The following is a 22,159-nucleotide window of genomic DNA, read 5'->3' on the forward strand; positions in this document are numbered from 1 at the left end:
TCTGGGGCTCTGCCTGTTACAGTGGAATTCCTGCCTTGATTTATCTTACCAAAATGCAACCCTTTGTAGGTGTCCTGGTTACATCCAATTTGCCATTCTTTGCCCCCTTTCCCAGCAGATCCTTGGATAACCTTCACTGTCCACACTACCACCGGTGTATGTTTCTCTAATTTTGTTTATGCTTATCCAATAAGCATAAAATTCAGTCTATTTATTATAATCATATTAGGATGAAGTTACACAAGTCTCTGTTTTTCTATAAAACCCAGAAAGATTTAATTGCTTCCCTACTCAATGTGGTTTCATGCTCATCCACAGGAATACTTTGAAAATTACAATTTTGTTTTGTTTTAAAGGTGGCAAATATAAAGAAGACTTTAAAGGCAACTGCTTCTACCTCAGCACAAGATCCTGATCAGCATCCTATGGATCGTGATACTCCACAGCTTGTTGAACAACGTCCATCAATAAAGAAATTGTCAAAAGCTAAGAGTTTATCATCTAGTCGTCATTAGAACAATATATTTTCAGAATTATCCAGGACTCTTAAGAAAACTGAGAAGAAATGAAAATACAATGAACAGTGCAATTCGTCTCATAAACAACACTTGAAAAAGATTTAAGTAACTTTTCCTGTGCTTTTGAAATCTTTTTGTAATATATAGTTTTTTTTTTAGTAGGAATCTCAGGTGACTACTGAATCAGACTTTCTTATTAAAGAGACAAGTTACAAACTGACTTCTGAAGTGATGTACATGCAATAAAGCTTAATTACTCACTTCAGTGAGTGAGAAGCCAAAATGGTATGGTGTAGGCAGAATACTACAAAAATTGCTGTGCTGTGGTTTAAACATCTCTAGTATTGGTAGATTCTGAAAATACTCTAGTAGGAACAAATAGCATGTATTTTATCAAAGACTTAAGGTCAAATCTTGTGCAATAATCTCAAAATGCTGCACTAGAAAAGAGTAATGACTGCCCAAAACACATTATTAAGATAAACACAGGGGTTCATTGTAGTTAATTGTGTCTTTGACAATACAGTAAATATTTCAAAAATTTGTTTTGAATGCCAGTTCTCAAACTGAAGTTGCTAACTGTAAAAACTGGACACTGCCATCTGAAGCAAATTGTGTTTTTGTAATAATTAGTTATTATTCAGATAGTTTGTGGATATGGAATCATGAGTTCTATTCCAAAAATGTGGTTGCTTTTATTCAATGAAAACTAAACTAATTTATAAAACTGATTAGAAATTTAAGAGATGATATTTTGTTAGTGATTTATATCTCAAGTCATTCTGCCCAGTTCAATCACTCACCTGGAAAATAATTAACTTTGAGATTTTGCTGGTAGAAATCAATATGAAACTTAGTATTGTATTTAGCACTAATAATCTATCCTGCAAGCAGTCTGCTCACTGGATTTACTAACTTTATTTCTTTAACTTTAATCTGTAAAAGTAAACACATCTTTTTGTTTGGTACATTATTCATATCAGCATGATTGAACTCATTTTTTCAATTGGAGTAGACTTCAATTTAGTGAGTGGACAAAAGGAATCAGTTAAATCTAAAATAAAATTAGAACACATGGAACTACTTAGAAGGTCAGGCCACATCTACGGTGAGAGAAACAGAGTTAACATTTTAAGCTGAAGATGCAGTTCAGAATATTCTGTAAGACTAGTATCCTGCAGTCAGCTGAAGGAACTTTAAATATATTTGAGAAAGATTGTACTTAAATAGGGCAGTTAAAACATAAAACATTATTGAGTTGACAATAATGTTGACAAATTGAGTTGACTCCTCAAGACCACAGAATCATACATACAAGGTCTAATCTACTTGACCATTCAATTCTTATTCCTTTATTGATTCTTTCAGTGTCAGAAAATCTACTGATTTCAGTTAAGAATGTCCTCGGGGTCAAACCATCCACAGCTTTCTGAAGTAGAGTATTCCAAAAATTAAGTCTTTTTCATAAAGAAGTTTCTACACATACTGGTATTTAAAAAGGTGACCACTTAGCCTAAGCCTGTTCGCTCACACTTTTAGATCCTCTGCTGGAAGAATTAACCTTGAGCACATGTCAGTTTTCCTCAGAATCATCTTTGTTTTTATGTGATCACCTCTCATTTCTAAATGTCTTCTTGTGGCAATTTGATCATTCTGGCTTCCAATCTAGTACATCCACACCATACAGATTCCCAGATGAAACACACTTGCTTGTTTAGGTATAGAGGCCAAAATTATGCGCTTCAAATGAAGGCTTACCAAAGCTGAGTACAATCTTAGCAAGACTTTGTACTTAACCCATTGAAATAATGACCAACATATTACATCCTTTCTCTCCCATTTGCACCCCTTCCCCAATATCTTTCCAAATATGCACATCACATACTCGGTCTCTAGTGTTTTCCCTTGCAACCATAATAAGTGTTGCACCACTTGGGAACTAAATAGCTCATCCAGGTGAGCAGAGGCTCACCTTCACCTCCTCCAATCTGATTGTCTGCATTAAAGGTGCACAAGGCAATCTTGTGGAGCACCTGTGTTCTGTCTGCAATGGGCATCTCAAGTTACTGGTTGGATGTTATTTTAATTATCATTCCCACGTGCACATTAATTGGTCTGTGGTCTGCCTTCTCTGTTGCTATGGATAGTCCAAATGAAAAATAGAAGCTTTCAACCCAATGTTCTGAACATTGAATTTTCCTATTTCTGGTAACTCACGCACTATGTTCTCCCATACACATTCGCCTGTCCACCTAGTTTACTACTTCCATTGTTCAACTGTCCTGTTCCCGCTCCTCCACTTGGCTCCTCACTTGTTACACCCATCACCAACAAGGTTATACACCCAAATACTGGCAGTAGTTCTTCCCTTTTCAGTCCTGATGCAGGGTCTTGATCCAAAATGTCAGTATACACCTTTTACCTCCACAGATGCTGCTTGATCCATTAAGTTCTTAGGCTCTTACTTTTGTTCCGGGTTTCAGCATCTTCAGTCTCTTTTATTCTTGTGGCCAAAATAATGTTTTATATATTTGTACCATAACCTCGGTGGCTTAGTATTTTATTCCGCTTGCTCAGATTAAATTAAAGCTTTCCTTTATTTGTCGCATACATTGAAACTTGCAATGAAATATCTTGTTTGTATCAAAAATAAATCAGTGAGGGTTGTGTGCAGTCCTCACTGGAGCAGAATTAAGCCTTTTGGCCCATCAAGTCTGCTCTGCCAGTTCATCATGGCTGATCCATTTCCTTTTCAACCCCTTTCTCCTGCCTTCTCCCCATAACCTTCCACACCATGACTAATCAAGAACCTATCAACCTCTGCCTTAAATACACTGAATGACCTGGCCTCCACAGTCATTTGTGGCAACGAATTCCACAGATGCATCATTCTCTGGTGAAAGAAATTCCTCCTCATCTTCATTCTAAATGGATGTGCCTCTGTTCTGAGGTTATGCCCTCTGCCTTTAGACTCCCTCACCATAGGAAACATCCTCTTCACATCCACTCTTACCTGGACCTTTCATCATTTGATTAGATGGCTGTCATTCTAAATTCCAGAGCCATCAATCGCTCCTGATCTAATAATGCTTTCATTCCCAGAATCATTCTTATGAACCTCCTCTGAACCCTCTCCAATGTCAGCAGATCTGCTCTTACATAAGGGGCACAAAACTGCTTACCGCATTCCAAGTGAGGTCTCACCCATATCTTAATAAAACCTCAACATTACTTCCTTGTTTTCATATTCTTGTCGATATGAAATGAATGCTAACATTGCATTTGTCATCCTCACCACCAATACAACCTGCAAATTAACATTTAGGGAATCCTACACAAGAACTCCCAAGTCCTTCTGCACCTTGGATTTTTCCGCATTTAGAAAACAATCTGCTTTTATTCCTTTTACCAAAGTGCATGACCATACACTTCCCGGTTGTGTATTCCATTTGCCACTTCTTTGACAACTCTGTCCAAGTGCTTCTGCAGCCTCTCTGCTTCCTCAACAATATCTGCCCCTCGTCCTTTCTTCATCCATAAACTTGACCAGAAAGCCATCAATTCCATCATCCAAATCATTGATGTACAATCTAAAAAGAAGCAGTACCAACAATGACCCCTGTGGAACACCACTAGTTACGGGCAGCTAGTGAGGAAAGGCTCTATTATTTATACTGTTTGCCTCCTACCAATCAGCCAATGCTCTAGCCATGCTAGTATAAGACCATAGGCTCTCCTTGTTAAAGGCCCGAAACTCCAAGTACACAACACCCATCGATTCTCCTTTGCCTATCCTGCTTGTGATTTTCTCAAAAAATTCCAACAGATTTGTCAGGTATGATTTTCCCTTTAAGGAACCATGCCCTCATGTTTGTTTTTAGATTGGCTTTGCTTTCCTTCTCTGCCATGGTTCTTCATGAAATGTATCTATCCTGTGCCTTACAAATTGCTCCCAGAAACTACAGCCACTATCATCCCTGCTGGTGTCCGCTTCCAATCAACCATGCCATCTCAATTAAGGGTGAATTCTGTCATATTATGATGACTGCTTCCTCAGGGTTCCTTAACAAAATCCAGTTCATTACATAACACCAGTGGGCTCAACCATTAGCTCCTCTGTAAAGCCATCTTGTAGGCAGTCTACAAATTTTCTCTCTTCCCCCTCCCCCTCCCCCTCTCCTTCTCGCTCTCCAGAACCAACCTGATTTTCCTAATCCACCTACATATTGAAATCCCCCATGACCATCATAACATTGCCCTTTGGACATGCCTTTTTCTATCTCCTGTAGTAATTTGTGCCCCACATTCTGGCTACTTTTGAAGGCCTGTACATAACTTCCATTAGGGTCATTTTACCCTTGCAGGGTCTTAACTCTACCTAAAAGGATCCGACATCTTCAGATTCTATGTCATCTCTTTCTAAGGATTTGATTTCACTTTCTACCTAAGGAGCCACACTACTCCCTCTGCCTACCTACTCATCCATAACATGCTCACAACTTAACCCCAACCCTAATTGTACATCTCTGCAGTGTGGAAGGAAACCCACATGGTCATGGATAGAATGTTCAAACTCCTTACAGACAGACAGGAATTGAACCCCAATAATCATTGGCACTGTAAAGCAATTGTACTAACCAATACACTACGATGCAGAGAAGTATTTCTGCCTTCTCAACTACCTTATCTATCTATTCTGCCACTTTCAGAATTCTTGGGCAAGGACACCAAGGTCCCTTTATAACTCACTCAGTATTTGTTAAGGTCATTCCCTTTATTGTATATCTTAGTTTTATTAAACTTTCCAAAATGTATTGTCTCATAATTTTTTCAGAATTAAACTCCACCAACTATTTATCCACCCTCTTTACCTAGCTAATGAATATCATTTGTAGCCAAAGGCTGCTGTCTTCACTGTCAACTGCAAACTTACTTTTCACACCACCTATGTTCACATCCATATTGTTCATGTATATAACCAGCTGTGAAAATTCCAGTTATAAAAAGCAATCCTCTGATCATATCACCAAGCTAGCTTTGGATCTGCACTCAGTGGTCACTTTCGGTACCTCCTGTACCTAATAAACTGGCTACTGAGGACTGTACTGTATACGTGTGTGGTCTGCTGCTGCTGCAGTACTTAAATGTTCGACGTGTTGGACTTTCAGAGAGGTTCTCTTGCACACTCAGTAAACTCTAAAGACTTGTGTGGGAAAATCCTCGGTGATCAGCATTTTCTGAGACACTCAAGCACCAACAATTATTCCACTGTCTATGTCTAATCACATTTCTTCTCCATTCTGAAATTTGATCTCAACAGCAGCTAAACCTCTTGACGGGGGGGCATGCTTTAATGCGTTCAATTGCTGCCACATGATTGGCTGATTAGATATTTGCATTAATGAGTATTAACTTTGGTTCAGTATTCACCAGTGAAAAGGACCTTGGCAATTATGGGGATGACTTACAGCAGACTGAAACACTTGAGTGTATAGACATTAAGAAAGAGGATGTGCTGCAGCTTTTGAAAGGTATTAAGTTAAAGTCACCAGGACCGGACAAGACATGCCCCAGGTTACTGTGGGAAGCGAGGGAGGAGATTACTGAGCCTCTGGCGATGATCCTTGCATCATCAATAAGGATGGGAGAAGTACCAGAGGATTGGAGGGTTGCAAACGTTGTTCCCTAGTTCAAGAAAGGGAGTAGAGGTAACCCAGGAAATTATAGACCAGCGAGTCTTACTTCAGAGGTGGTGGGCAAGTTGTTGGAGAAAATCCTAAGGGGCAGGATTTATGAGCATTTGGAGAGACATAATCTGATTAGGGTTAGTCAGCATGGCTTTGTCAGGGGTAAGTCATGCTTATGAACCTGACTGAATTCTTTGAGGATGTAACAAAACATTGATTAATATACAGCTGTGGATGTAATGTATATGAATTTCAGTAAGGCATTTGATAAGGTTCCCCATGCGAGGCTCATTCAGAAAGTAATGAGGCACGGGATCCAAGGAGACTTTGCTTTGCTTTGCCTTTTGCTTTGCCTTTTGAGAATCGCAAAATCGCTATTATTTCAGGTCTGACACCAAGGAAATGAGAGAGATACACATCATGTCAGTAATGAGAGAGAGAGAGAGACGCAGGATCACAGCAAAGGTAGTTGTTATAGACAACGCAGAATACACAAGGTGGAATGTCTCCTATTGACAAAGAGAGGGATTACTGCTATTGTCTCTTGAAGGAGGAATTGTGTATTGAGTACTGTACTATTCATTGAAACCCCTCAGGGTGCAACCAGAGTGGTCTGGTTGAGGGATTGCATCATCCCAACCTGACTGACATCTGAGACTCCGTGAGTGAGGATAAAAGTCTGGTCTGGGGAGCACCCCTCAGACGCACCAGGAGAAAACGATACGAGACCGGTGGGGGGCTTGTGTGTGTGTGTCCACCCTTGCCTGGGTGACTAGTCCTCCACGGAACGGTCTAGCTAAAGGATGGATATGGATCAAGATCGTAACAAGGAAAGTCGGCAAGTTTCTCTCTCTCTCTCTCTCTCTCCAACAATTGCCACACAGTGATCAGCAACGACGGCAGCCTGTATGAACTGAACTGAACTTTATATTTCCATCGGACAATTCATTATCCCCTAGACAACGATAGAGCTTATTTTTTATTGATTAGTATTATACCCGCACTTTTAGGTTTAGTATTGATGACGTATATTATCTGTATATTTGCATTGATATTATTTTTGTGTATTTTTACTAATAAACACTGTTAAAAATACGATCATCAGACTTCAACGGCTACTCCTATCTTTGCTGGTAAAACACCCAGTTACAGGGTTCGTAACAGTAGATCCAGAATTGGCTTGCCCACAAAGGGTGGTTGTAGATGGTTCATATTCTGCATGGAGGTTGGTGACCAGTAGAGTTCCACAGAGATTAATTCTGGGATCTTTGTGATTTTTATAAATGACCTGGATGAGGAAGTAGAAGAATGGGTTAGTAAGTTTGCTGATGACACAAAAGTTGGGGGTGTTGTGGATAGTCTGGAGGATTGTCAGAAGTTACAATGGGACATTGATAGGATCAGAACAGGGCTGAGAAGAGGTAGATAGAGTTTAACCCAGGTAAGTGTGAAGTGTTTCATTTCAGTAGGAGTAGGTCAAATTTGAAGACAAAACATAATATTAATGACAAGACTCTTGGCAGTGTGGAGGATCAGCAAGATCTTGGGGTCTGTGTCCATGGGATACTCAAAGCTGCTGCGCAGTTTGGCAGTGTTGTTAAGAATGTGAATGGTGTGTTGGCTTTTATCAACAGTGGGATTGAGTTCAAGAGCCATGAACGTAACGTTACAGCTACTGTATATAAGATAAAGGTGTATAAGATGATGAGAGGCATTGATTGTGTGGATAGAGGTTTTTCCCAGTGCTGAAATGGCTAACACAGTGGACATAGTTTTAAAGTGCTTGGAAGCAGGTACAAGGGGGATATTGGAGGTAAGTTTTTCACACAGAGAGTGGTGGCTGTATGGAATGCATTGCCAGTGAAGGAGGTAGAGGTGATACAATAGCACCTTTTAAGAAACTCTTTGAAAGGTACATGGAGCTTAGAAAAATAAAGGGCAATGTGGTAGGGAAACTCTAGGCAGTTTCTAGAGTAGGTTATATGGTCGGCACAACATTGTGGGCCAAAAGGCCTGTAATGTGCTGTAGATTTCTATGTTTCTATGTACAGGTGTAACTAATAAAGTGGTCATTGTGTGTAATTTGTTGGATTGCCCTGCATCCCTGGGCTTTTTTGGATCCATCTCTCATATGGAACTCTGCCAGAGGTCGAATTGATTCATGTCAACAGTACTACCCTTAGACACCTCGTCAAGAAAAAAAAACAATCAAGTCAGACAAGGCCTGACCTTAACCCTGCCTCTCCATCCCATTTTTTCCCCAATAATTACCCTTGTACTGGTATTAGGCTCAATAATATACAAATATCTAATTTACTCCTGCTGCCCTTTTTGAATAAAGATATAACATTCACTGTTCTCCACTCATATGGCACCTCTTTTATGGCAAACGATAAACACCAGAGATTCTGTAGATGGTGGAAATCCAGAGCAACACACAAAATGTCGACTGTTTATTCCTCTCCAGAGATGCTGCCTGACCTGCTGAGTTCCTCCAGCATTTCATGTGTGTTCTTCTGTAGAAGAGAAGTTTTGAAAAATTCCTGTCAGACCCAGCAATCTCCTCTCTAGTCCCCCATTGTAGTCGCAGTCCAATTTCATCAGGCTCTGAGGATTTATGCACCATTAAGTCTAAAGACCTTTTTCTTCTTAATGGTAATTTGACCATATAGACCATTAACTCTATGTTTGGCAACTGTCTGAAAATGATTCATTCAATTTGTGCTTCTCAGTGATATTTTCCTCCAGACTTCCAGTCTCAAATCTGGTTGATGAATATTATTACTTTTTTTGCAATTTTGACTAATTTAGGCTTATCTGCTTCTTGATGCCTGTCACCTCTGAATCTGACCTATTCACTCTGGTGTCCACATTCAAGAAGTCTGACATTTACCTTCACTAAACTAAACCTTAAATTTTAAATTTATTCCTTGTATTGAAATCATTTTGTGGATTCAACTCTTTTTTAAAAAATCTTTGTATTTCCTTATGGCAGTGAAACCCTCCAAGATATCTGTGTGTCCCCTTTCAATTCTAGTCTCTTTTGCATTGTCAAGTTAAACATTGCCTTCATCTTGAAAGTTACTCAATTCTGGAATTGCACTCTTAAAAAAAAATAGGATTCCCCCAATCTGTCTCCTCCCTTTAAAACGCACAACTGTAAGTTTCTCTTTATGACTTAATATTAAGACCATAAGATATAGGAGCAGAAGTAGGCCATTCAGCCCATCGAGTCTGCTCTGCCATTCAATCATGGGCTGATCCAATTCTTCCAGTCAGTCCCACTCCTCTGCCTTCTCCCCATTCTTTTTGATGCCCTGGCTGATCAAGAATCTATCTATCTCTGCCTTAAATGTACCCAGTGACTTGGCCTCCACAGCTGCTCATGGCAACAAATTTCACAGATTTACCACCCTCTGACTAAAGTAATTTCTCTGCATCTCTGTTCTAAATGGACATCCTTTAATCCTGAAGTTGAAACCTCTTGTTCTAGACTTCCCTACCATGGGAAATAACTTTGCCATATCTAATCTGTTCTGGCCTTTTAACATTTGGAATGTTTCTATGAGAACCCCCCCCCCCCCCATTCTCCGGAACTCCAGGGAATACAGCCCAAGAGCTGCCAGACATTCCTCATACGGTAACCCTTTCATTCCTAGAATCATTCTTGTGAATCTTCTCTGAACCCTCTCCAATGTCAGTATATCCTTTCTAAAATAGGGAGCCCAAAACTGCACACACTACTCTGTGTGGACTCACGAGTGCCTTATAGAACCTCAACATTGCATCCCTGCTCTTATATTCTATAGCTCTAGAAATGAATGCCAACATTGCATTTGCCTTCTTCACAACCCACTCAACCTGCAGGTTAACCTTTAGGGTAACCTGCACAACAGCTCCCAAGCCCCTTTGCATCTCTGCATTTAGAATTCCCTCCCCATCTAAATAATAGTCTGCCTGGTTATTTCTTCCACCAAAGTGCATGACCATACATTTTCCAACATTGTATTTCATTTGCCACTTCTTTGTCCATTCCCCTGAACTATCTGAGTCTCTCTGCAGGCTTTCTGTTTGTTTCCTCACTACCCACTCCTCCACCTATCCTTGTATCATTAGCCACCAATCCATTAATCCCATAGTCCAAATGATTGACCATACATCATAAAAAGCAGTGGTCCCAACACTGACCCCTGTGGAATCTGCGGACCCCTGTGATATTATTTAATAATCTGCTGTACACCTCCTTGAGATACTTTGCTGGTTGATATTTTCCATGCAAGTACAAACTATGGTTGCAGTTAGGGAAGATTTGACATCAATAAAGTGACACATGCATCCTCACAAATTAAATTTATCAAAATTCACTAAAGCCTGTGCTGCAGCAATAACAGCAGGAGACTGGTAATTAAGTGCATACTACAAAGCTCCAAAGCTACGTGTATTGGAACAGTTGACTTAGGGTGAAGGCAAAAAAAAACATTCTTGTCCCGATTGCTTCCAAAAGTAAATTAGAACTGAGCGAAGTAGAAGAAAGAATTGTAATATCAAAAAAGATAACGTGATCCTTTGGACATATTCAGGTGAGTACCTATTAAAACAATGTGCTGGTAAAAGGGAATGTTGATTTTTAAAACAGCTGACTAATCAGTAGTCAGTAAGGTTGAAGATTGACTTTGGAGATATTTTCTTCGAGCACCATAAATGAATACATTACAAAACAAAATAGGTTTGTAGTCCATTTATTTGGGAATTGAAAGTAATTGTGAGGAAACATGGGACATTCAAAACATACGAGCATAACATGAATGAAATCTTCATGACTATGATGTGGCTGGAAATCTTAGGATTATAGCTGAATGTAACTTAGGAGGTTATTTGTAATGAAAATGGAGGGACTCATTTGAAAATATTTGCCTGAGAAGTTTTTGAGGACTTACTCATTTCATTAATGAACTGTTTAATTAATATTGTGATATACACTCAATAGCCACTTTATTAGGTACAGAAATGGAGCTACGTACCTCAAGGTAGCCCACCTACCTCAAGGTCCAACATGTTTGTTTATTTATTTATTTATTGAGATACAGTGCAGAATAGGTCCTTCCAGCCACACTGCTCAGCAAACCCCAAATTAATCCTAGTCTAAACACACGACAATTTACAATGACCAATTAGCCTACCAACCAGTACGTCTTTGGACTGTGGGAGGAAACCAAAGCACCGGAGGAAGCCCACCTGGTCGCGGGGAGAATGTACAAACTCCTTCCAGGCAGCGGTGGTATTGAACCCTGGTCACTGTTACTTTAAAGCGTTGTGCTAAGTACTATACGACCATGCCACTCTGAACATGTTCAGAGATGATTTTCTGCACACCACTGTTATTTCAGTTACCGTCACCTTCCTGATTGCTTTTACCAGTCTGGCCATTCTCCTCTGACATCTCTCATTAACAAGGTGCTTTGCCCACAGAACTGCTGCTCTCTGGACATTTTGTGTTTTTTCTAGCACCATTCTCTGTACATTCTCGAGACTCCAGTGTGAAAATCTCAGGAGGTCATCAGTTCTTGAGATACTCAAACCACCCCATCTGTCACCAACTATCAATATACAGTCAATTTCACTTAGACCGCACTTCTTCCCCATTCCGATGATTGGTCTGAAAAACAACTGAACCTCTTGGCTATATTTGCATGTTTTTAAAAATAGAGTTGCTGCCACAAAATTGGTTTATTGGATATATGCATTAATGAGCAGGTGTACCGTAGTACACCTTAAAGTAGGCACTGAGTGTATACACTGTATTTAGGGGAAAAACACTTCCTTTGTATGCTTTCTTCAAAACAGAGTTGCTGTACATAAAATTGATTCCATGTCTTAATGCTCTTTCAATGTGTTTTTATGCATAAAATATGGGATTTTTATAATGAAAAGCATTATCTTTTTACAGTGGAAGTAGTTTTAAGTAAGTTTCTTTGTCAAAATTAGGCGTGGACAATTTTTTTTATCACAGCAGGTTGAAACACATTAATTTTGCAGCTATCACAGCAATGCTTGATGGCTGCCGGGGATTTGATGACTTCTTCAGACAGGACTGTCACCATCCTTTCTTAAATTTATGTTTTCTCTCTCAATAGGATTGCTGTAAAAGACCAAATATTTCTTTCTGTTATAATTCAGTACCATATGGCTAATGATGTTTAGGGATGTTGCAGGCAAATATTGTCTGCAATGACTCTTTGAGAATACTGTTCCTTGGTTTAGTGAGGATTTTTATAACTAATTGTCTGCTGTTGCACTTAACTGTGCTTATGCCTTTGAGTGAGAAGTTTGACATGAAGCCACAAAATGCTATAGAAAAGGTAAGTGTGCAGTGAGACAAAATGTGCAATTGTCTATTTTTCTATAAAAAATTATAAGCCCCAAGTAACAAAAGAATAAGGGTGTCCTAATGTGTCTAGCAAAGGCTAGAGTGCAAATATAGCAAATAATTATGAGAACATTAATCGTGGGAGGAATTGAATGCAAATATGTTTCAGTTACATGGAGCAATTGTGAGATTACATCTGAAATACTTTTGTGTCATATTTGCCTCCTTTTCAAAAGAAGGTAGGAATGTACTTGACACAGTTCATTGGGCTACTAACTGGAATCGAGGTGTTACTGAACGATGGAAGTTTGGATGGCCAGGCATGTGTTTTTACAGCAGTTTAGAAGAAAGAGAAGGGATACTTGAAATATCCAAGATTTTGAGAGGTCTTTACATGATTTGGAGAAAATATTTCAACCGTAGTTCACTATTAAAATGGGGGAGGGTGGTATCATGTATTTAGCGGATATGAGATGATTGATTTTTTTTTCTCTGTGTGGTTAATGAGAGCTTAGAACCCTTTTCCTTGAAGGGTGCTAAAAGCAGAGCCTTTGAATATTTCTGAGGCTGAGGTGGGTAGGGTTTTGATAAGACAGGGGTAAGAGGTTACCATGGGTAAACGGGAGTGTGGTGTTGAGATTGTATTCTGATCAGCCAGAAACAAAGTAGGCTTCAAATGCTCTTAGTTTATGCACTGTGAGTTCAATTCCCAGGATTTCAGTAGAAACATTTATCTGAATCTTCAGGGTGGTATTAAAAACGTCTATGAAATCAACTTATAAAAGTAAACCCAAACTTTCAATTTGCTCTTGACGGAAGATGGCACTGTTGAAGATAATACATTTCAGTTGAAACATAAAGCCTAGACGCTGTCCGCTTGCTCACTTGGAGTAAAGACTACCACAAAGACTATTTCCACAAAGAGCTATAAGTATGATCACCGGCTTTCTGGCTTTTTGTAAATTCATTGATATATTAACACCCTGCTGTATGAAAATCGATTCCTGTTTACTGCAAATTAAAACATCCTGTGAAAGGCCATATACAAATGCAAGTGCTTTTTTTTCAAACAAGTTACAACAAAGGGTATGAATCCTATTTATAGCTTGTGTTTTTATATGGATTTCTGTATGACTTGGCTACAAATAACATACATATGAAATTGTCTCATTGTCATTTGGAGCAGCAGTATTTTCTGGTCACTTCCTATAACCTTCTTGGAAACTACAGTGTTAGGAAAATTTACATGGATATTTAAGAAGAACAGTATTTGTATTAAATTAATTGGTACATTGGCCACAATGCAGTTCCACTCTGGTAGTCAAATCTAATTTCAGTCATGCAAAAGAGATTACTTAGTCTATTTCTAATGCCTTTCTCCCTGTAGAAGTCACATATCTATTTTCTATCTGTACAATATTTTATGTTGCACATTTATTATGATGTTTATTATGGGTAGCTAGTCACATGGGTTGGGGTGTGGTAGAAGCAAAGAGCTTAGATACAGTGCTTTGTCTTTAGTTCAGTCTAGTTTGTGTTGAGCTAGAGAGTGGGCCGGGGTGATAGCTTTTTGCTGAACGCTTAAAAACACTCCAGTTCTCTGGCATAAGTATGTTGAATAAGTTAAGGCTGTTTATTCCATTATATCGCTAGTTTTAATTTAATTAGTTTCTATTGTTTCAAGATTACTTGTTTTGCTGGTTTCTTAATAAAGGATCAAATGTGTTCTTTGATTTTGGAACTTTGTTATAGCATGGATAGCATGTCTTTTCAATCTTATTGATTTTCATATATACACAAAAAAAACATAACATAATAATGAGTAAATTATGAATACAATAGACTTGAAATCACATTGATAATAAGATAACAATATCCTATTAAACATCAACAGAAGAAAATACCTTAATCAATCAAGTCCATATGATTATATATGAAAAAAACCAAAAATAACCATTAAAAGAGAGAAAAAAAAATTTGAAAATATGTGAAAAAAAGTATATATTAAGAAAAATAAAACACTAAACTAAACTAACATGGGCAATAATAATAGTTTACAAGTATATGATAGTGTCAACAAACTCCAGAACTCCATACCTGAACATGAATAAGCAGAAAGAAGGTCTGGAAAAGGCCAAATTAATTCATATGAAAATGTCGAATAAACGGTCTCCAAGTTTCTTCAAATTTAATTGATGAGTCAAAAATAGTGCTTCTAATTTTTTCCAGGCTCAGATAAGAAATAGTTTGAGAAAGCCATTGAAACGTGGTAGGAGGATTTACTTCTTTCCAATTTTGTAATATAGACCTTCTGGCCATTAATGTTACAAAAGCAATCATTCGTCTGATTGAAGGAGAAAACTGATTACCATCTTCATTTGGTATACCAAAAATTGCAGTAATAAAGTGAGGTTGTAAATCTATATTCCAAATTGAGGAAATAGTAGTAAATATGTCCTTCCAGTAATTATGTAAAGTGGGACATGACCAAAACATATGGGTCAATGAGGCCACTTCTGAATGACATCTGTCACATTGAGGGTTAATATGAGAATAGAATCGAGCAAGTTTATCTTTAGACATATGAGCTCTATGTACAATTTTAAATTGTATTAAAGCATGTTTAGCACATATAAAAGAAGAATTAACCATTTGCAAAATTTTTTCCCATTTATCTGTTGATATATTATATCGAAGTTCTTTTTCCCATTCTTGTTTAATTCTAACTGATATTTCCGGTTGTATTTTCATAATCATATTATAAATAAATGCTACTAATCCCTTCTGACAAGGATTTAAGGTAAAAATAAAATCTGTAAAGTCCACCAAAGTTGAATTAGGAAAAGATGGTAAAACTTTATGTAAGAAATTTCTAATTTGTAAATATCTGAAAAAATTAGATTTAGGTAATTCAAATTTGTTGGAAAGTTGGTCAAATGACATCAAAGTATCTTCAAAAAAGAGATCACGAAAACATTTTATACCTTTCCTTTTCCATATGTTAAAAGCTTGATCTGTCCAAGAGGGTTTGAAAAAGAAATTAAGTAAGATAGGGCTATCAAGAACAAAGTTTTTCAAAGTAAAAAACTTACGAAATTGAAACCAAATTCGTAATGTATGTTTAATAACAGGATTAGATATTTGTTTATTAAATTTAACTAAATCAGCAGGAAGACAAGAACCAAGAACAGAGAATAGGGAATATCCCTTTACCTCATTACATTCCAAATTTACCCACTGTGGGCACAGTGGTGAATCCAAATCTAGTTTCCAATACATTAAATTATGAATATTATTTGCCCAATAATAAAATCTAAAATTAGGTAAAGCTAAACCACCATCTTTTTTAGATTTTTGTAATTGCTTTTTACTTAACCTAGGGTTTTTATTTTGCCACACAAATGAGGAAATTTTTGAATCAATGTTATCAAAAAAAGATTTAGAAATAAAAACTGGTAGGGCTTGAAATAAGTATAAAAATTTCGGTAAAATCATCATTTTAATAGCATTAATCCGACCAATTAATGATAAAAACAAAGGAGACCATCTTGTAGTAAGTTGATGAATTTGATGAAGCATAGGTAAAAAATTCAGTCTAAATAAATCTTTATATTTCTTGGTAATTTTTATACCTAAATAGGTAAAGTTATCAGTAACAACTTTAAATGGTATCCTATCACTCAATAAAGTTTGTGCATTTAAAGGAAATAATTCACTCTTATCTAAATTTAGTTTATAACCAGAAAAAGTACCAAATTGAACCAACAAGGATAAAATAGCGGGAATAGACCTTTCAGGGTCAGAAATATATAACAGCAAATCATCAGCATAAAGTGATAATTTGTATAACTTCTCATTACGGGTAATACCAAAAATATTAGGAGATTCACGAATAGCAATAGCTAAAGGTTCTAATGCAATATTAAATAATAAAGGACTTAAGGGACAGCCTTGTCTCGTACCACGAGATAATTGAAAAAAAGAGGATCTATAGTTATTTGTAAGAACAGAAGCAACAGGTTTATGATATATTAATTTAATCCATGATATAAAGTTAGGACTAAAATTAAAATTTCTCAATGTATTAAATAAATATATCCATTCAACTCTATCAAAAGCTTTTTCAGCATCTAATGAAATAACACATTCTGGGATTGTGGGTGGTGAAGTATGAATTATATTAATCAATTTTCTAACATTAAAAAAGGAATACCGATTCCTCATAAAACCAGTTTGATCTTCTGAAATAATCTGTGATAGTACTTTTTCTAATCTAATAGCTAAAATTTTTGTAAGAATCTTAGAATCTACATTTAATAGTGATATAGGGCGATAAGATGTACATAAAGTAGGATCTTTATCTTTTTTAAGAATTAGAGAGATATTAGCTTCATAAAAAGATTGAGGTAATCTCTTCTTAGCAAACGCATCATTAAAAATTTCACATAACCAAGGAGAGAGCAAAGAAGAAAAAGTTTTAAAAAATTCTACTATATAACCATCAGGACCAGGAGCTTTCCCTGAATTCATTGATGAGATAGCCTCTCCTATTTCCACCATAGAGATAGGAGCATCTAACAGGCTATGGTCTTCATCAATCAGTTTAGGAATATTCAAATTGTTAAAAAAAATTATCTATCATAGACTGGTCACCATCAAATTCTGATTGATATAGAGATTTATAAAAATCTTGAAAGGTATTATTAATTTCTTTATGATCAGTAGTTAAATTACCGTCTTGTTTGCGAATTTTAATAATTTGTCGCTTAGTCGAGATAGCTTTTAATTGATTAGCTAACAGTTTACCAGTACGATCACTGTGAATATAGAATTGAGCCCTGGTCCTAATTAATTGATTTTCAATTGAAGAAGATAATAGTAAACTATGTTCCATTTGAAGCTCAACTCTCTTCTTATAAAGTTCTTTGGTAGGAGTCACGGAATAAATCTTATCAATTTCCTTGATTTTATCCACTAATAAAGCAATATCTAAATATCTTTGTTTTCTTTTACCAGCAGAATATGAGATAATTTGTCCACGAATAAAAGCCTTAAAAGAGTCCCAAAGTATTCCTCTGTCGATTTCTTCAGTACAATTTGTTGAGAAGAACAAGTCAATTTGCTGTTTTATATAGGCGATAAATTCTGGGTCTTGAAGCAAAGTAGCGTTAAGCCTCCAAGATCTGATATTATTGGAATAGTCCGAAATCTTAATAGATAACTTCAAAGGTGCATGATCCGAAATAGTAATAGAATCATATTTACAATCAATAACATCCGTTAATAACCGATGATCAATAAGAAAATAGTCAATTCTAGAATAGCTATGATATACATGTGAAAAAAATGAAAATTCTTTATCTTTAGGGTTCAAAAACCGCCATATTTCTGTAATTCCCGAATCAACCATAAACGAATTAATAAGTAGGGCTGATCTGTTCGGAAGAGTACGAATAGGTTTAGATCTATCCATCGAAGGATTCAAACAACAATTAAAATCTCCACCCATTATCAACATATATTCATTTAGATTAGGAAGGGAAGTAAATAAACGTTTAAAAAATTCAGGGCAGTCAAAGTTTGGAGCATAAATATTAACTAGAACAACTTTCCGATGGAAAAGTAAGCCAGTTATCAACAAAAATCTACCCTGTGGGTCAGAAATAATTTCATGATGTGTAAACGATATTGAGGGGTCTATAAAAATAGACACACCCCTAATTTTAGCGGTACAATTCGAGTGAAATTGTTGACCCTTCCAGAACCTAAAAAAACGTTGATTATCCTCCCTCCTGATATGGGTCTCCTGTGCAAAGATAATATTAGCATTCAGTCTATGCAATACTTTAAATATTTTTTTACGTTTAATCGGATGATTTAAACCATTAGTATTCCAGGAGATAAAGTTAACAGATTTATCCATCATACTAATATTAGTTGTGTGTATCATAAAAGGTTAGAAAGACACATAACCCACAATTCAGGAAGGAGGAAAATTGATTCAGGAGCAACCGGAGAACATGACACCTCAACAATATTAATAATTTAAAGTCGGCCCATAAACTAAAAGCAAAAAAATAAAGAGCAAAAGCGTGAAAAAAGATCCCTCCCCCCTCCCCCCACCCTTCGAAAAAAAGCCAAGCGGCAGGCGCATAATCTAATACTAATATTACCCCCATTTCAAGATGGCAGCTCTATAAAAAGATTAAAAGAAAACTATATAACACCCAAATTTAGATATAGAGTTGCAAAAAATATATATCAATCAGAATAAAAGAAAACTAATATAATAAAACAAACAATCATTAATAAAAAAAAGTATAAACATCAAAATTTAAAAGTGTAATATACCTTTAAAAAAAAATCCCGTGTACAAATACAAGATGACGTTTCAAAAGCAAAGACTTATGGGAAGAAGAAACACCATTTTGAAAAAACCATATTACTAAATACAAATGTGAGTTCAGCAATCTGTTAAAAGACAAAATAAGATTTAAAAAAAAGGGGTATAATAAACAGTACAATATATATATAAAAAAAAGACCAAAGATAGCATGTCATACAGTATCAACACCCTGTGCTTAGTCTCTAAGCGGTTTTGGATTGTCTTCAAGTAACCGTTATGATCTCTCTGTCTCCATTTCTTGTCCTTGCCTACCACATCATAAGTCTCCACATCATTCTCCACAACTTGTGCCATCTTCAACAGGACCCTACCACCAACACATTTTTTGCTCTTCTCCCCTCCCCTCTTCACTTTCCCCTGGGAGTGGCTCCCTTCACGATTCCCTTGTCCATTCATCCTTCCCCACTAATCCATCTCCTATCATTTATCCCTGCAAGCAGCAGAAGTGTGACACCATTCTCCTCCTCCCTCACCTCCATTCAGGGCTCCAAACAGTCCTTCCAGATGAGGCAACATTTCACTTGCGAATCTCTTGGGGTCTTCTATTACATCCAGTGCTCCCGATGCAGACTCTTCTACATTGGTGAGACCCATTGAAAATTGGGGAACTGCTTTGTTGAGCACCTCTGCTCCATCTGCCAAAACAGGATTTTCTGGTGGCCAACTATTTTAATTCCTATCCCCATTCCCTTTCTGACAAGTCGGTCCATGGCCTTCTCTTCTGGCGTGATGAGGAGCAACACCTCATATACCATCTGGGTAGCCTCCAGCCTGATGGCGTGAACATCGATTTCTCAAACTTCCAGAAAATTTCCCCCTTCTCACTTCCCTCTTCTTCAATTCCCCATTGTGCTCACTACGTTACCTCTGCTCCTCACCTACCTCATCACCTCCTCCTTCCCCTTCTCCTATGACTCAATCTTCTCTCCTATCAGATTCCTTCTTCTCTAGCCCTTTACCTTTTCCACCTATCACCTCCCAGTTTCTTTATCCCCACTCACCCACCCACTTGGCTTCACCTATCAACTTCTAGCATGTACACCTTCTCCCCTACCCACCTTCTTATTCTTGCTTCTTCACCCTGCTTCCAATCCTGATGAAGGGTCTTGACATGAACGTCAACTGTGTATTCATTTCCATGGATCTGCTGAATTTCTCCAGAATTTTGTGTGTGTTGCTGTGGGTTTCCAGAGGGTGCAGAATATTTTGTGTTTTGAAAGGGATTCGACTGACTCTTTTAGCATCAGGAAACAGTAGTTAAGATTCAGAATGAGGAAGTAGAAGATAAATTGCAAGAAAATAACAAATTGAATGCCTCAAACTTTTTAGTTATGGATTCTCACTTTATTTCTGATTGCAGGTTGATCCCACAGAAGATATAACTATATTTTAGTTAAGTTGGGATGGATATAAATTGGGGTGCTCCCGTTCCAGCAGGCACAGGAAGAGCTTCTTCCCTGAGGCTGTGACCCTGCTGAACCTCACATCACAGTGCTAAGCAGTATTGTACCCTTATTGTACTGTCTCAGTACGTTTATATTTGTATGCTGTAACAGTTTTTATTCACAGTTATTTTGTAAATACCACTATTCTTTGTATTTCTGGGTAGACGCTAACTGCATTTCATCTGGCTCTGTACCTGTACTCAGCACACGATAATAAAGTTGAATCTAATCTAATCCAGTATACAGTATATATATAAATTTTCTATGTCTAGCTGTAGCAGAAAAGCAAAAGAGCATCGAATTCTTTGGAATATTCCAATGTGACCTTTGTAAGATCTTGCAGCTGCTGAAAATCTGAGACCCCTAGCCTGAATTAATTGTCCTCATCTCCAATCTGACATAGCTTTTCTCTGATTTTTTAAAGACTGCTTCAAACATGATAATGAAGAAATTTGATAATGCATCCACAAGAGGGAAGCAAATGTCAGGTTTCCTTCAATATGGGACACCCAGGATGTGGAGATTGTGAGTTGGTTGCTCTGCAGGTACAGAGAGGAGATGGGTCGTCAAGGCAGATACATAGTGCTCACACGTACAGAATATTGTATTGGGTGGGTGGTGGTGAAGAATGGCCTCCCAGGGAGAATATCAGCAACAGCCCAGATTAAACAATGTTGAACATTGCTGTACAGAAGAGAGGGAAAAGGAATGGAAGAGGAATAGTAGTAGCGGGCTCTTTTGTAGGTAGTTGGTGGGAATGGGGGTATGGTCAGGTCAACAGAATAGCTTCAGGACATTGTGAAAGGAGATAGTGAACATTTAGGGGTCGTGGTACATCTAGGGGTATGAATGACATAGGTCAAAGAAAGGATGTGATCTTAGGGAGCTATTTAGCCATGTAATGAGCAAGAGTTCAAAGGTGATCATTTCTGGATTGTTTCCAGTGCCATGGGCTAGTGAGTATGTGAATAGAATTAGTCAGATGAATGTGTGGCTGAAGGAATGGTGCAATCAGATGGGATTCAGGGTTCCTAGATGTTGGGACTCTGAGGAAGGTGAGACCTATTTTAGCAAGAGGGGTTTCACCTTAACCAGATTCAGACTGGCATCCTTGCTAGCAGGCTTATTGGTACTGTTGGGGAAATTTTAAATCAGGGATTCACAACCTTGCGTCTATGGACCCCTCGATTAATGCTAAAGAAACAGCAAGGTACGTGTGAGCAGAAACATACAGCCTGATACGCTACAAGATATGGAGAAAATCAACAGCAACAACAATTATACTGATCAACATCAATCATCAATCATCATCAACATCAACATCATCAACATCAATCAATCAACATCATCAATCATCAACATCAACATCAATCATAAAGAAACAGCAAGGTACATGTGAGCAGAAGCATACAGCCTGATACGCTACAAGATATGGAGAAAATCAACAGCAACAACAATCATACTACAGAATTTCAATTCCCCAAATATTAACCGGGGTTGCTTCAGGGCTCAAAGGAGCAGAGTTCTTGAAATAAGTCCAGAAGAGTTTTTTTGATGCAGTGTGTAGTGTTACGAATGTGGAGCAACTCTGATGGGCCGAAGGGTGCAAAGTCGCCCCCTCCTTTTTGAGAATCACAAGATCGCTATTATTTTGGGTCTGAGACCCAGGAAATGAGACAGATACACAGCATGTCAGTAATGGGAGAGACACAGGATAACAGCAAAGGCAGTTGTTA

The 22,159-nt window shown here is 37.5% G+C and overlaps 1 protein-coding gene across 2 annotated transcripts in view; it reads left to right on the forward strand.

Moving 5' to 3' along the window:
* Positions 1-1,249, forward strand: part of cops7a (COP9 constitutive photomorphogenic homolog subunit 7A) — a 43,327-nt gene extending 42,078 nt beyond the window's left edge. For both annotated transcript variants that reach the window (XM_059945358.1, XM_059945367.1), the window contains one exon: positions 357-1,249. In XM_059945358.1, the coding sequence (XP_059801341.1) occupies positions 357-515 (159 nt within the window). In that variant the 3' untranslated portion in view covers positions 516-1,249. The remainder of the gene's footprint in view (positions 1-356) is intronic.
* Positions 1,250-22,159: the final 20,910 nt, after the last annotated feature.

This window comes from Hypanus sabinus, chromosome 2, assembly GCF_030144855.1.
Source record: "Hypanus sabinus isolate sHypSab1 chromosome 2, sHypSab1.hap1, whole genome shotgun sequence".
NCBI classification, from domain to species: Eukaryota; Metazoa; Chordata; class Chondrichthyes; order Myliobatiformes; family Dasyatidae; genus Hypanus; species Hypanus sabinus.